The sequence below is a fragment of the Daphnia pulicaria genome, chromosome 1 (assembly GCF_021234035.1).
Source record: "Daphnia pulicaria isolate SC F1-1A chromosome 1, SC_F0-13Bv2, whole genome shotgun sequence".
Lineage (NCBI taxonomy): Eukaryota > Metazoa > Arthropoda > Branchiopoda > Diplostraca > Daphniidae > Daphnia > Daphnia pulicaria.
In genome coordinates this window covers 13449118-13465090 of record NC_060913.1, presented here as the reverse complement: position 1 = coordinate 13465090, position 15973 = coordinate 13449118, and the positions used below count along the sequence as shown (strand labels likewise).

Genomic DNA, 15973 nt, shown 5'->3' with positions numbered 1-15973 from the left:
GGGGGGAAAATGCTGACATGTGTGACAGCCGAGGAATGTTAAACGCACGCAGCAACGAGTTTTTCCTTTACAGAACCTTGAAATCAAAATCTATTCCCATCTCATCCGTTTGGCTGGTCTTTTTGTTTTCCTTTTTATACATCTAAACACATTGATTCTTCTTCTTCTCGGGACTGCCGCAGCACGGGACATCGTCGTCTCATCTTGTTTTGAACTCACGAGGTTTTTTTTTTCCTTCTTCCAGTCACAGCGGGAAATGAAGAACCTAACCGACAGTTTCTGGTTTTTGCCTTTTGATAATATGACCGACCGACCCTGGTCTTGAATACGTTTCCTATCGTTTTGATTCTGATGTAACCTTGTGGGTGGTGAAGAACGGCAGACGAGTGATGGACCCTCTTAAAGAGTTTCTGTCTGCCCCGCCATTGATCGATATCTTCTTATTAAAAATCTGACGCAACCTCATATTCATGTAAGCGATCCTTTTGGCTGGACGGCGCGCGGGGGGAAATTTCTTCGCTCTTCCCGTCATCGCTCGTAAATCAATTGGAAAATCCGCCTCTTGTCGACAATCAACTTGATTACGCCAACAATGAATATCCCTACCAGCAGTTGCGCGGATTAAAATGTACTGGCTAAGAGACTAAGCTGCAATGAAATGAAATTGATTTTCATTTCAGATATTTTATTTCACCGCTTCTTCTATTCTTGCTGGCGAATAAAAATTGGATAATGAGATAGAACTAGACGACCCAGCACAGAGTTTCTTCTTCTGCTTTCGAAATTCCCGGTTGATAGATTTTGTTACGCGGAATGTCTGTGTGGCTCGAGTCCAACCATTTTCGGATGTTTATATGTACGTTAGATTTGTGGAACGCGAGATGTTGACCCGTCGCGGGACAAGTGGATTCGCGAAAGATAATAAATATTTATATCCGATGATTCAATCTCTTGTTGGTGCTGTGCGTGAATTTCTTTTTTGGCAAACGAAATAACATCGAGAGGCGTGTTCCTGAATTGCGCGCTGAAACAGCTGCCAGTTTCACGATCAAAAGGCAATAGACCGGGGCTAAACCCGCGTTCGAAATGCGAATTCGAGTGCGATATACATTCAGCCAGCAGAAAAAAACTCTCTAGTGCAGCAGAGCATTGATTGCCTGCATAATTTCGGAAACGATTTCACGATTTCCAATCGAGCGGACTATTAATCGCCGGATTCAAACACATTGGCTAATACCGGTGTATAGCTCTAAAAAATCCCTTTTGGGGTTGATTTGTTTCTGTATAGTCAAAGAGGATAACCTTAATAAGATGGCATGGAAAGTTAGAACTTGTTCTACTGTACATCAGATAAAAACCACGAATCGAATGCGTATGGCTTATAGCGGTTGCAGCATGTAACATTATGGAACAAGGGGATTTCATACCGCGCCCAGCAGCGCCTTATCTCAACGCATTTATGACACTGTAGAAAACTATAATCTCATGCTGTTCCCGACGACGACGAAAGTTGGCTCAAAACTACCGACTGCTGATATCGCGTATACAACAACAAGTCGACGATGTTAAATTCCAAACGTCGAAGAATTTCGCTGCGGCTATCTTTTGGAAGATGCTGCAATAAAGGCTGTTCCTCAAAAGAATGCAAGGACAACAACAAATTCTTCGTTTTTTCTTTTCTTTTTTTTTTCAAACCTCTAAACTTGTTCTTAATAGCAAACATCAAAAAGTCAAGAGTTGATTTCCGACTACAAGTCGTTCACATTCCATCACTGGCGACAGAGTTGAGGACGAGTTAATCGGTAAAGTTCGGGAACTCGATTGTTTCGACATCATGAACTCTGAATGACTCGAAATGAATTCAACGGTACATTAGAAATTGCAAAAAAGATAAGAGGAACAACCCTTTTTTCCTAAAAGTGAGAATCTTCATCACCCTTATTCCGTACCACTCTGCAAATTTTTTTTTAAATTAATTAATTAATTAATAAAAAAATAGTAAATTTTTTTTTAAATTTTGAATACAAAATTATAAAAGATTCAAAGCGTGGCTGCATGGTGGACTAGAGAGAAACTCGCTCGCACAGCAAGGGATCGGATTATGAACATGTCTTTTGAATTACTTTATGAGCAATAAAAACAGCTGTGAATAAATCATTCTTGATTATCACCACTGAAATTTTTTATTAATTTCACAATTTTATTGTACAATGCATTATGAAATCGTTCTAGAAATAATAATAATTATTAAAAAAAATCTTGTGATAAAGAAAGCGCAAATGCATTGAAAATGCTGTGTTTAGGGATAGACCAAGTAGAGAGTCGATGTCAGATGTTCAAAAATATTGCCTATCACACAATGCACGAGAAGTCGAACCCTAAACTCGAGCGCGACGCCGGAGCCAAGAGAGATTACACTCAACCTTTGCTGAATTTTCCATCATGAAAAATCTGTAACATCCACAGGTAAATTAAAGTACGACTACCCATTTTAGTTTCAGTTAGTTGAAAAGCAGTTATTTTGATGGTTAAATGTGTGTTCTTTGCGATGTTTAAAGTATTGAAGCATGTCAATTTGAAAACCTTGCCGGGTGAGATGCCGGGGCTATAGTTTCTTTCGCATACTTGTCTAGTTATTAAAATTAAGAAAACCCCTTACAACTTTACCGCCTTTCTGTGAATTAAGTTTGGTGGCTATACATGAGGGGGACATTATTTTTCAAATGGTGTGTAACATTGTCAGTAAACATGTCTGACCAATGTAAGAATTTTATCTGATAACATTTTCACAGGTGATGCTCATCTAGGCAGTTCAAGTTACACATTGGACAAGTCAACTTGAAAGAAAATGTACCTTTACAATCTGACTCTGCAGCGTGCCACTGGCATCATTCAGGCAGTCCAGGGCAACTTCAGTGGCACCAAGCAACAGGAGATTGTCATTGCTCGTGGTAAGGTTCTCGAAATTGTGAAGCCGGACCCCAACACTGGGAAAGTACACACACTTCTCAGTCAAGAGGTTTTTGGAATCATCAGGTCAATCATCAGTTTCAGGCTTACTGGAGGAAATAAGGGTGAGTTTTGAGAACTTAATTTTTAAAGTAAGAATTTCCCATTAACTCACATTAATTCTGTATTTAGATTACCTTGTGGTTGGATCAGACTCTGGGCGAATTGTTATTCTCGAATACAACGCTGCTAAAAATGTGTTTGATAAGGTGCACCAAGAAACGTACGGCAAAAGCGGTTGTCGTCGTATTGTTCCCGGACAGTACATGGCAATTGATCCTAAAGGCAGGGCTGTCATGATCAGTAAGTTCTGTTGCTTTTTTATTAAAGTTCTTGCAAGTGATGAGTTACGTTTTTATGTCTTCTTTCCCCATCTGAGAAAGATAATGCTGATATCCAACGTTTTAACTGAGAATTTATTAAATATTGAAATCTTATGGCTTGAAAGTGTGCATTGACATTTATGTTTTTTTGTAATGCAGGTGCAATTGAGAAGCAAAAACTGGTCTACATTCTGAACAGGGATGCCCAAGCCCATTTAACCATTTCTTCTCCGCTGGAGGCTCACAAGTCAAACACTCTAGTTTACAACATAGTGGGTGTTGACGTGGGGTTTGAAAACCCTGTTTTTGCCTGTTTGGAGATGGATTATGAAGAGGCCGATGGTGATCCAACAGGCGAAGCGGCACAGAAGACGCAACAAACGCTTACGTTCTACGAACTCGATCTGGGCTTAAACCACGTCGTAAGGAAATATAGGTGCGTAACAATCTTGATGATCTTGGTTTTGCAGGGTTGAGTTCCAAAACCCCTTAACTTTACTGCTCTCTTGTCACTTAAAGATTGCGGCTATACATAAGGGGGACATTATCTATCATAGTGTGTAACATTGTTGACTTATGTGTGACAATGTAAGAAATATTTTGATGAACATAATTTTACTATAATAGTGAGCCGTTGGATGAGCACGCCAATTTCCTCATCACTGTACCTGGAGGAAACGACGGACCTTCCGGAGTTCTGGTTTGCTCCGAGAACTACATCACATACAAGAATTTGGGTGAACAGCATGACATTCGTTGCCCAATCCCCAGAAGAAGGGTACGTTTGATCATTTCTTTAAGTTATGTGGCGCGCGGTATCTCCAGCCGTGTTCTATGCACGTGCTGGTCGACTAGTGCCTAAACTATACTTGGAGATGTTTGCATCGTTGGACTGTAATGCGCATATTGCATGCCGTCCTGGAACGAACCTCCGATACGTTTATTTACTCCATGTATTAAGGACGGTAGTAATAAGTTTGTTTTCTGTAGAATGACTTGGATGATCCGGAGAGGGGTATGATTTTCGTCTGCTCGGCTTCCCACCGCACCAAGGCCATGTTTTTCTTCCTTGTCCAGACGGAGCAGGGCGACATTTTCAAGATCACCATGGATATGGATGAAGAAGTGGTGAGAGAATTGAAAATCAAGTACTTCGATACCGTTCCAGTTTCGTCCAGCATGTGTGTGCTGAAGACAGGCTTTCTATTCGTCGCATCGGAATTTGGAAATCAGTAAGTTTTCTTAAAATTTTCGTCTATTCTGCTGAAATGATGTGTATTGTCATCCGTGTTTCACCTGAGATAACACTATGATTATAATTTTTGACTCTGATTTCGGTTGCGAAATTTGAAGTAGTTTTATGGTTTTCCAGTGTATTAATTTTCCTTGTGTCATTAGCTATCTTTATCAGATTGCTCATTTGGGGGATGATGACGATGAACCCGAATTCAGCTCTACTATACCATTGGAGGAAGGAGATACATTCTTCTTTGCTCCGAGACCTTTGAAGAATCTTGTTCTCGTGGACGAGATGGAGTCTCTATCTCCAGTTCTGGCTTGCCATATTGCTGATCTCGGTAAGCTTGATAGTTCCTCTTCTTTTGAGTGGTTTTTAACGTTTGTTTCCAATTTACAGCCAATGAGGATACACCGCAGTTGTATGCACTTTGTGGTAGAAGTTCTCGTTCGTCTCTTCGTGTTCTACGTCATGGCTTGGAAGTATCGGAGATGGCTGTTTCTGAACTTCCCGGCAACCCCAATGCAGTGTGGACTGTCAGAAAACGTGCCGACGGTAATTTTAATTTGTGTTGTGCTCAGCGGGCGTGTCACATTGTGCGCGCACGTGAGCGACTGGTGGTTGGACCATAGTTCAAACGCCAGTCTTTTTTACTGTTTTCAGGTTAGCCTTGATCTTCCCTGGAACCTAGTGGAGTAATGCTTCAGTTCACTTACTCAGCTGTACACTCCCTTTTTTATCTTTCCCCTTTGAGTCCTTTTCATTATTATGGAGTGGATATTAAATTTATTTTATTTTTCTTCACAGACGAGTTTGATGCTTACATTGTTGTGTCATTCGTGAATGCCACACTTGTGTTGTCCATCGGTGAAACTGTTGAAGAGGTGACAGACTCCGGGTTTTTGGGCACGACGCCTACTCTAGGTTGTTCCTCGCTGGGTGATAATGCATTGCTCCAGGTAATATTATTGTTCAAAATACTTCTTTCCAGTCATGTCATAGATCTCAACTATCTTAACAGGTTTATCCCGAAGGAATTCGACACATAAGGGCAGATAGAAGGATCAACGAATGGAAATCCCCTGGTAAACGAGCTATATCTCGGTGTGCAGTTAATCAGCGCCAGGTTGTCATTTCTCTAGCTGGCGGGGAATTGGTGTACTTCGAGATGGATCCGGTAAGTCCTTGTGATTGTGTAAATTTTTCCTCTATTATATTACTATTCTTCAAACATTTAGACCGGTCAATTAAACGAATATACGGAGCGGAAGGAGATGACTGCCGAAGTTGTATGCATGGCTTTGGCTAATGTCCCGTCTGGCGAACAGAGATCACGTTTCTTAGCTGTTGGCCTCGCAGATAATACTGTCAGAGTCATCTCATTAGATCCCAATGTAAGTTATTATTCATGGCGATATTTCACCACTTTTATGATGAAAACTTAGGCTAGAGTTTTGAAGTACCGTAAGGTACTTCTGAAATTAACCCCTTCTCGTTCATTACTGATGTTTAGTCTTTTCAAGTAACGTGGTGTACGCAATTATCTTTTCTTAATGTCTTGATTTTTGACGTTACAGGACTGTCTTACACCTTTGAGTATGCAAGCGTTACCAGCCACTCCAGAATCCTTGTGTATTGTTGAAATGGGTGGTCACGATAAAGATTCCGAAACAACTGGGACTTCAGGACAGCTTTTCCTCAACATTGGTCTTCAGAATGGTGTTTTATTGAGAACGGTGTTGGATCCTGTTACGGGGGATTTGGCTGATACGAGAACTCGGTACCTTGGTTCCAGACCAGTTAAACTTTTCCGCGTCATGACACAAAATCACGAAGCCGTGTTAGCCATCTCTTCGCGTACCTGGCTGAGCTACTACTTTCAGAATCGTTTCCATCTCGCTCCTCTGTCTTATGATTCGTTGGAATTTGCATCTGGTTTCGCATCCGAACAGTGTCCCGAAGGAGTCGTCGCCATTGCTTCCAACACACTTCGTATTTTGGCGTTGGAGAAGTTGGGTGCCGTCTTCAATCAAGTCTCATATCCATTGGAGTATACACCTCGAAAATTCGTCGTACACGATTCCGGGCGCATGATAATAATTGAAACCGATCACAATGCTTATACGCTAGAGACCAAGCTTGAGAGGAGACAGCAAATAGCTCAAGAGATGAGGGACGCTGCGACGGAAGAAGAACAGGAGTTGGCTCATCAAATGGCCGACGCTTTCCTCAATGAAGATTTACCTGAAAGTGAGTTTGGAGCTCCCAAGGCTGGTGCTGGTATGTGGGCTTCGATCGTCCGCATCATGGACCCTACTAGCGGCAATTCTTTGCACACAATTCGATTGCCACAGAACGAGGCTGCCCTGAGTATAGGTTTGGCAAGGTTTATGAATCAGGACCCAGAAGATTATTTCGTTCTTGTTGGAGTTGCAAAGGATTTGAAGCTAAATCCCAAACAATGTGATGGAGGGTTCATCTATACATACAAGTGAGTTCATTTGAATTTATATATTGGCATTTTTGTATCTAGTGATGATAAGAGCAATTTCTGATCAAAAGGAAGAAAACGTTCTGCAGTTCTGAAATGAACTCCGAACTACTGAGATAATTACTTTTTTACCTCAAACTAATTTGTTGTTATTTTTAATTTTAGATTGATAAATGAGTGGTCAGCGCTTGAATTTGTTCACAAAACTCCTGTCGAGGACACTCCCTACGCCATCTGCGCCTACCAGGGTCGAGTTTTGATTGGAGTTGGGCGATTGTTGAGGTTATATGATATGGGAAAAAAGAAGTTGCTGCGAAAATGTGAGAACAAGCATTTACCAAGCTGTGTCGTCAACATTCAAGCCCTCGGTCAGCGTGTGTATGTGGCAGATGTTCAGGAAAGTATCCACTTCGTCCGCTACAAGCGTATGGAGAATCAACTGATCATCTTTGCCGACGATACACACCCTCGCTATGTCACCACCATGTGTCTTTTGGATTATGACACTGTTGCGGTAGCTGATAAATTCGGCAACATTTCAGTGGTAAGATATTTTAGATTTTTTGCAGGCACTTTTTCCTTCTATGATGTTTTAACATGTTAGACTACTGAATCTTATGATTACAACTCGTTACTGAGAACTGTAGACCTTTGAAGATAGTGTGTTATGTAAATGCTTCCATTCTAATAGTTTCTTATTTCTTCCTAGTTGCGGCTCCCATCTAGGACATCCGATGATGTGGACGAAGATCCCACTGGAAACAAATCATTCTGGGATCGTGGTGTTCTTAATGGGGCATCTAATAAGGCCGAAGTATTATGCAACATTCATATTGGCGAGACTGCATTGTCGCTGCAAAGAGCGACCCTTATTCCAGGCGGTTCTGAATCCCTTGTCTACACAACTTTGTCCGGATCTATTGGTGTGTTGGTTCCGTTCACGTCAAGGGAAGATCACGATTTTTTCCAAGCCCTCGAAATGCACCTCAGGTCTGAACATCCTCCTCTATGCGGACGAGACCATTTGGCGTTCAGGTCTTTCTACTTCCCAGTCAAGGTAATGGGTTATCTTCACTCAATTGCGACGTTCATGGTCTGACAAGTTGTTTTCTCTTTAGAACGTGATCGACGGAGATCTATGCGAGCAGTTTAACTCAATTGATTCGAGTAAGCAGAAGGCAGTAGCCGACGATCTCGACCGTGCTCCAAATGAAGTGTCTAAAAAATTAGAGGACATTCGTACTCGATATGCTTTTTAAAAACTTGTAATGTAACAAATGTCGACGTAATACAACGGTTCGTATGACGTCTAATTTTTTCTATTGATACATCAAATCATTTTTGCGATTTAATTCATTGGAAGATTAATTTCAATCTTGTACCGTTAACAGCAACAAGAAGGATCGTGTACATCAATTTTACATGTTAGAAGTCTCCACAAGACGGTTTAGCATTCGTAACTTTGGCCCCACCTACTAGTTTAATTTCTGTAATACCCCATGCCACGATATCTCCAACAGGCTGATTGAAGCATCCCAAAGTACTCTCCTTAACCCCCCAAGAAATTGCCGAAATGTCACTGGTTAATTTCGTACCTATAATTTCACCTTTAACGTTGCCGCTTGCACCGATGCTTTCAATCTGATGACGCAATGGTCTGCTGTCAAATAACATTAGGGTCATTTCTCCTTCGACTCCGGACAAAGACTGAAATCCACCATGCCGATCGGGACCGAAGTCGAAATTGTTTTGTTGCTGTCCGAAAACAACTGTACCGTTGCCCCGGATCAAGAGTGGACGGAGACTGCTGTCAATCCCTTGTCCGATTAAATCGCCATCAGCGTAGAGCAGCCAACGCCCTGAAGCGCCTTCCCAAGAATGACAGAAGTGATACCAATGATGGTAAGCAACATGGTACGGCACTGAGTAAACTTCCTTTCCACTAATGGCCATGCGGATTTGTATTCCGAAAATTGTAGGCTCGATCCATGTAGATATCGCCACGGGGTCATCAAGTGCTATCAAAATTTATTCAACTATTAAGGTAATCAAGTTAGAAAATTGAAATGCACTAACCAGCGTATGAGAAGGTTGATTGACGAGTTGTTGTATTGACTGATTTAAGCCAATAACAGACGGTAAAATCTTGAAGATTAGGAACGGAAGTGTCAAACTCTGCAAACTATTGATTTTGTTCGTTTTTACTGCACTACTTTCAATATTTGAATGATAAATCTTTACCTGGATGGTTCGCCGATCGTCCAAAGTTCGCTGTGTTAGGAGAACTTTAATAGGCGGAAGCGAAGCATTTATTACTACGCAAATTGTGAGGATTATTAACAATCGCATGGCGACTTCTTATTGTCGTGTTCAACACTTGCCTTGCTGAGTGACAGTAAATTCTGTGGACAAGGTGTATACCTTTATATTCAAAGCGTTAAACAGTGTTTAGTTATTCCAAACACGCCCATAAGGTTACGACAGAATTGGGGTTTTCCCAACATAAGATCGTCTCACGTTTTCGCTAGCATTTCACTTTGTTACTGGAATGTTTTTATACATGTTTTATTGTTTTTAAAGACATTTTACAAGCAAATAAGAAAAGGAACTTGTAGCCAATAATGAAAGGATGTGGAACAACAAATGGATTTTCCTGACTGTTTTTTTTTTTACTATGGGAGGGATGTTACAATCGGTATTTTTCCACATGCAACATCGTTTGAAAGTTCAAATAAGCCCAAAGAGAGAAACTATGTGTAGAGAAAGTATCTCCTTGGTTTAAATTCCTGGTAACTTTATTCTTCATTGCCAACCGAGTAGGCGGGGTTTAAAAAGATGGTAGTTGGTCGCTTATATATTGGATTTTCCCCCTAGGTCATAACGGATGTAAAATTAACATTTTAGTTCAAAAGGCTACATTTTCTTGAACTCGAATGTTTTCCATACCCGTGGCCATTTTGCAAGATCGCGATCACGAAGAAATTTTGCATATTCTAGGCGATCATGAATTGTCGTCAAGATTTTCCACAATAGTAAAAGTAAGAGACCAATAGCTGTACCGAAAAGAAATTTTGATTGAGATATTCATATTAAATTTTTGTCAGACATTTTCTTACCTAATATAGCACCAGCAACACCGCTTACGATAGCTAAAAAAAATATATATATAAATAATTATTCAAGGAATAACTGTAAATCTTTTATTTGCGCACCTATAATGTTAGGCGGTTCTGAACATTCACCCTTTTCGCCGACAGGAATATTTGACTCCATTTTCAGACGGTTGTGGACGAAAAAAAAGTTGCAGTACAATCCATCCTGGTACTGTTGGAACGAGCAGATTTGATCACCTTCTTTCGTTTCTAGAAACAAACAATTTGTACTTCATGGGAGTCCTTTTTTCTTAAAATGGTCGTTGTGTTATATTAACCTTTGATTTCTTCAACTAATGTGACGTTAAATTCGCAATTTCTGCAACCGTCTTTAGATAACGGCCCGGTGTTAAATGCTTTGCACTGGACACACTCTTTTAGTTCGTTGCACTATTGTGTGTGTATGTAACAGGAAATCTTTTAGAAATTGAAATTCAACTTATCAACAAACTAAATTCTTACCGGTGGAATTTCACAGAATTTCCCAGTATAGGGATCCCCTTCTTTGGTTTTACTGCACAAACATTGGCCGCAATTGCAAGTCCCGCGATCAGAACACACTTGAAAAATTGTTCAAATGTCAAAATGTTACCGTGATAATGTGATATAGAGAAATGTATTACTTGAGCCCTTGCTGATTTCTCCAGATGCATAACAAGTTTCCGTGTTTTCAGGACATTTAGATTGACAACTGTTACCCTGTAAAAATAGAATGAATATCCCGCATTAATTTAAACACTAAAGACTTACCATCCTGAGGATGGCAACTAACGTAATTGATTACCTGCCAACCAGGTAAGCATTCGCAAACACCGCCACCGTTACAAGGGCAGGTGCCTTGATCGGGTCCTGAGCAGACTAGCTGATTAATTGGGGAAATTGGGCATGCAAAGTCATCACTATTAACATTAATCAATCAACGTTATTATAACACAAATAGTAGGAATTTTGTAAAATGTATTACCATTCACAAAAATCACCCCAGACCTTTCTACCTGTTTAAAAAAAATAACAACCCATAAGTTTTTTTCGCTTTCTTTATGTATCTTTTGTTTTACCAGGTTTTACCTGGAGGTGAACGGCAGTTACACGCTGCATCACATATGCAACTTCCTCGACCGCTGCAATCAGGAAAAGCGGAAGAATTTCCCTGATGCGGTGGTTTACAACCCTTTGCCAAAGGATTTGGTTTTCGCCCAGTGCCACTCCCACATTCGCACGAAGATCCAGAAAACCCTGGGTTACAGACACAGTAACCACACATGTACTTACCTGCACCGCTACATTCATTTTGTGTAGTCTTTAGGATTTTTACCGGTCAGAAAGAAGTTTGCGTTAAAAGGTATTTTTTAGAAGCTCAATGTCAATAGAGATTGTACCGTAGTTTCATCGCAGCCACACTGGCAAATCACGTCCAATCCAACTGTCACGATTTCGTTGACACCAACCGGGAAGAACTCGATCACTTCTTCAAAATTGTTTCCCTTTGGACATTTATTCACCTGCATTGAAGGGACAAATAACCTGTGTAGCCCTTTAGATATTTATAGTGCAGCACTTACTGAGATAGTCACGTTGAACGTTACTGTAGATCCTGTTTTGATTCCATCACAACGATTTGTATTAATAGATTGGCCATTACTGGAGCAAGACGACGAGTAGCTGACGCTAACATATTTCGACGCTCGATGAGACATTTTCACAGAAGAACTGATTTTCTAAACAAATAGGTTTTCGTTATATAATTTTGTGGCATTCAAATTAAAAAATACGCACATTGTATTGCTCTTGAACAAGTGCCACGATATTGGACGAATCGTCGGTCAACTCTGCTACTGACGCTCCAAAAAGTCTTGAACTTAAATCCTGGTAAATTAACCTCACTGAAGCAGGAACGGCAAAAATTACGTTCATCGAATTATTTGCGATTTGACGACTAATCTGAGCCTAAATCAAGCTTGGATTACTATTTTTATTTATTTTTAAATCTTTGCGTTGGATTACCATGCTTGGGTAATCCAACCAGCGAAAATGATCGTAATGGAATCGACCGTCTCCATCCTGGAAAACATGGCAGCTCTCATCATTGGGTGACGTGATTCCAGCTAACTGCAAAATTGCAACTGCAATATTAGAACTTAGTTTTATTTTCCGTTCTACATTCGTATTGTACCTTTCCATCCCCAGCCAGATGATAAGGTGCATCAGTTGAAAAAATAATCAGTCGGTGTGAATTACTCCTGCGTAAACAACACAATGAATTGCAGGTGTGAAAATTTTGAAATACTGTTTAATTATTATCCGCTAGGGGTGTTGTTACCTCCAGCCAATTTCGTTTTTGCAGACGACTGCTTGCATTAAAGCTTCGAGACCTGAGAAACGTGGTTTCGAGATTTGCAAATATAAACAGCATTTCAAACAAGTATACAGTAGAGAAACAATGGCTATACCTCCTTCTGGTGAATCCAAGTTGTCAAAAGTCGGGGCGCCATTAACTTGCAGCTGCATGGACGACAAGTAGTAAGTTTCAAATCATTACATTTTTTGTTTGGCTCGTGTTGCAAGGTAAAATCAAAGTATCATACGTACTGCAAAGGTTGTGGCATCACTCGACAGTTTCATATGATGTCGGAACAGATAGGGTTTCGACCTAGAGATTAAAAGTTAGAGAAGGTTCTTGAAAAAGCGTAGGCTATTTACGGTTGAATTTCGTTGGCAAAAGGGCTCATTGGTTTGTCGATAAATGAACCAAATCCCATTCGAAAATCAGTTGTGATGTTTCGCATGGCTTCAGCCAACGAAGCTGCCAGATTGACCAATTTTTCTTTGCTGGGTTTCATCGACGTAGAGAGGTCCATGATGTAATAGAGATCCACGGGGTATCCCGCGACCCTTCTGAACTTTATTTGAAAGTTGATAGGCTTGTCTGTGTGAAATAAAATTTAACGAAATTTATTTTATTTTGCCACTTGAAAGAAATGAAATCCTATACTTGGACCCGCCCGAATAAGAATTTTCTGTGGCCTTAGTTGATTTCCGTTTCCTTGATTTCCCAATGGGTCATCTTTTATTATTTCAATTGTTGTGTTGATGGTGGAGTGTATTACAAAATTACTGCAACTCTCCTCCAACAAATGGTCGTTATTTGAACTGTACCAATCAGTGGGATTGCAACGAGACAAAGGTTTCCCATTGTTTGAGAAATCCTGTTGAAAGAATTACGCCTAGCTTTCAAAAAACGAATCTCTTTCTTTGACTGACTTGCAATGCCTACCTTTTTCGAACACCAGGCACATCCCGCTTGTTGAAGGCATTCACTGCAAGTTGTGTACGTGCCGCAAAGATTCTTTTCGCTAAGACTTCGCGGCGTGATATCTGATCTTTGGGCTTCGCTCCATTGAATCAGGTAAAATCCCGAGAGAAAGAATAGCTTTGATAAAATTAACATCTTCATCGGCCAATTTCACAAAGAGACTCACTTGGTTTAACGGCGAACGTGAACGCTTTTTACAGCTTGACGTTGCTTCAGGAAGGAAGCGGTTAACCCAAGTTTGTCGTATTTCAAAATTGTTTTTGTAACGCCTCGAAATTCCGGATATTCGTCAACGCTAATAATGCTTTTCGTCATCGTGGAATGTTTAAACTGCTTATTGTATTGATGGTCACATAGTAAATCAATGAATTCAACAATTTTGAACAAAGTAATTTGGATCCAAATTAGTTAGACGAGTTCCGTTGACACAGCGAGCGTCACTTGCGACGGTTAGATAGGCAGGATCGGTCACAACCCATGCGACTTCGCAGCCACATGTCAGCGGATTGCCATCCAACAGTAATTTCCCTGATGGCATAAGAGCCTGAATGACTCCTTCGAACGATAAGGGATCCAGAACGCTGATGTAGTTATTAACAAGTTGGATTGTTGTCGCTGATGACACACCTGTTTACGAGTATTTGTCGTGCATTAGATGATTGTATTGCGCTCTAGATAGTACTTTTTTGTGTGTTTACCTGTGATCCAATTTGACTGAACGCTGTCGATAAGATTGCTTGATAAGTCAACTTGGATTACACTGCCGGTTAGAGACAATGCCCCAGTAGGAAGTGCTTCAATTTTGTTGTGACCAAGATACAATTCTGAAAGGCTTGAAAAGGATGAAAAGGAGTTTCCGTTCAAATTTGAAATATAACTTCCGTCTAGATTAAGTATGGAGAGAGCAGGTAGTGTCCCGAGAGACGGCAAACCCAATAGTAAATCGCTTCGGAGCGTGAGAGATGCCAACGATGAACTGGACAGTGTTCCTGATAATGCCATACTGTATCCAGACAATTCTAATTCTGCAAGTAAATTGTAGCCCTGAAGGTTGGCAAAGTTAAAGGTCCAGTCATCTGCGTCTTGTCTCACGCTGAGCGATGTTAGGCTACTCTTTGATGAAGTAAAAATGCCAGTGTTGTCGAAAGATGTCAAACGATTATTTAAGAAGCTAATAATCTCAAAAGATTTTCCATTAAACACGTCGTTTGGTAGTGGTCCTAAAGTTGATGACTGGATTACAATTGAATGCAAGATGTTGGTAGGGAAGGTACGGGCAAAGATATCCGTCAGGCTTTTCAAGGTTGATAGACCGGAGCAGGTCATATCGATCTGTTGGCCATTTAAAGTGCAGACACAAGGGGTAATTAGAAAAGAATCGGGGCAAGCGACAGCTCTACCTCCGTAAGGGATCCCTTGGGCGCCCAAGCCGCAAAACAACAACACCGACAGAAGTGATAATACTTTCATCTTTCTTTTCGAGAAGCCAGTTAACGAATGCACTTTTTTATGGAGAAAAAAACAGACGACAGACAACGATTACAGGACAAAGAATTTATTTATATCTCAACTAGATGAGGATGATGACGCCAGCAACTCGTCGACCAGTATACTAAACGACCTTAGTAGATAATGCATGATAAAGGATAAGAGAAAGTAAACACATTGACGACACTCAATATTTTTTGTTTTGTTTGTTTTTACTTGGCTGTAATGGGGTCTCCCGGTGTGTAGAAGGGGTTGCAGACTAGTTCGGTATACGCGTTGTGTAGTTTTCTGAAAATCTGAAAATCAAATTTGAGCTTTTAACTTTTGATTTTTGGCACTATTCATCGTAATTTAATGTTTTTTTTCTATTCAAGTTCTGAAAAAAGCACAACACTTACTGCTCGGATTTCATTATCTCTTAACAGAGAATTTGTGGAGTCAATTATGATTACGATTTTAACCTTGGTATTGGTGACAAAGCCATACCTTCAGAAAGAAACACATATTGTCAATTGTTGTGATTTTATTAGAAATTGATTTTGGTTACGCTTTGACTTCTTCACTGGAATAGAGCAGGCCAAGATAAAGTTCTCGAACATCACTTCCAGACTTGTTGCTTTGGATAATTTTTTCCTCCACGAAATCGATGCACGTATGCATAATGTAATGAAACTGGAGTTCTTGTGATGGGTTGATACATCGAAGGAACAATGGTGAATTCTGTAACGAAGAATAGTTTTGAATGTTTTATACTACAGTTCAAAACCAACAACTGAACAAACGAAACTTGTACCTCTTTTCCAATGAATCCTATACAAACTGCCATTTTTTAAATCAAGGTTTTTTGGCTGTAGCTAAAGTAAAAAAGGAAAACAACTTTTGACAGACGTCTTTCGGACTCTTTGACATCAACAAAACATGGTTGCCAAATGGAACACTGTGGTTGCGGGTTGCCCCGCC

At 40.4% G+C, this 15973-nt stretch overlaps 5 protein-coding genes across 6 annotated transcripts; 1 reads left to right on the top strand and 4 right to left on the bottom strand.

The window, feature by feature from the left end:
* The first annotated feature begins 2335 nt into the window (after positions 1-2335).
* Positions 2336-8366, top strand: LOC124331973 (splicing factor 3B subunit 3-like). Of its 2 annotated transcripts, none has more exons than XM_046788846.1 (15): positions 2336-2466; positions 2793-3074; positions 3142-3312; positions 3492-3768; positions 3960-4110; positions 4323-4564; positions 4731-4909; positions 4969-5124; positions 5377-5528; positions 5591-5746; positions 5808-5963; positions 6147-7060; positions 7226-7604; positions 7770-8117; positions 8179-8366. In XM_046788846.1, exons 2-15 carry the CDS (start codon positions 2849-2851, stop codon positions 8317-8319), a joined length of 3648 nt encoding a protein of 1215 aa, XP_046644802.1. In that variant the 5' UTR covers positions 2336-2466; positions 2793-2848; the 3' UTR covers positions 8320-8366. The 2 variants fall into 2 exon arrangements, with proteins under 2 accessions (XP_046644802.1, XP_046644803.1); XM_046788847.1 differs by having other exon boundaries at positions 2350-2476.
* LOC124336510 (neuronal pentraxin-1-like) lies at positions 8310-9525 on the bottom strand. The gene is made up of 3 exons (XM_046790352.1): positions 9302-9525; positions 9137-9242; positions 8310-9078 (listed from the first exon to the last, which is right to left on the bottom strand). The coding sequence occupies exons 1-3, from the start codon at positions 9407-9409 to the stop codon at positions 8486-8488; spliced, it is 807 nt and encodes a 268-aa protein (XP_046646308.1). The 5' UTR covers positions 9410-9525; the 3' UTR covers positions 8310-8485.
* Positions 9526-9677: 152 nt separating this feature from the next.
* LOC124332924 (integrin beta-PS-like) lies at positions 9678-13750 on the bottom strand. The gene is made up of 21 exons (XM_046788925.1): positions 13487-13750; positions 13205-13418; positions 12913-13138; positions 12802-12862; positions 12663-12714; positions 12533-12584; positions 12386-12452; positions 12217-12321; positions 11989-12159; positions 11775-11930; positions 11592-11714; positions 11281-11512; positions 11177-11207; positions 10997-11111; positions 10836-10911; positions 10675-10772; positions 10491-10602; positions 10273-10422; positions 10177-10209; positions 10007-10113; positions 9678-9930 (listed from the first exon to the last, which is right to left on the bottom strand). Exons 1-21 carry the CDS (start codon positions 13664-13666, stop codon positions 9856-9858), a joined length of 2436 nt encoding a protein of 811 aa, XP_046644881.1. The 5' UTR covers positions 13667-13750; the 3' UTR covers positions 9678-9855.
* Positions 13751-13844: 94 nt separating this feature from the next.
* On the bottom strand, positions 13845-14995 carry LOC124336118 (oplophorus-luciferin 2-monooxygenase non-catalytic subunit-like). Its single transcript, XM_046789785.1, has 2 exons — positions 14224-14995; positions 13845-14152 (listed from the first exon to the last, which is right to left on the bottom strand). The coding sequence occupies exons 1-2, from the start codon at positions 14993-14995 to the stop codon at positions 13896-13898; spliced, it is 1029 nt and encodes a 342-aa protein (XP_046645741.1). The 3' UTR covers positions 13845-13895.
* LOC124337197 (trafficking protein particle complex subunit 2-like protein) lies at positions 14984-15956 on the bottom strand. Its single transcript, XM_046791301.1, has 5 exons — positions 15807-15956; positions 15561-15733; positions 15412-15499; positions 15230-15309; positions 14984-15146 (listed from the first exon to the last, which is right to left on the bottom strand). Exons 1-5 carry the CDS (start codon positions 15837-15839, stop codon positions 15092-15094), a joined length of 429 nt encoding a protein of 142 aa, XP_046647257.1. The 5' UTR covers positions 15840-15956; the 3' UTR covers positions 14984-15091.
* Positions 15957-15973: the final 17 nt, after the last annotated feature.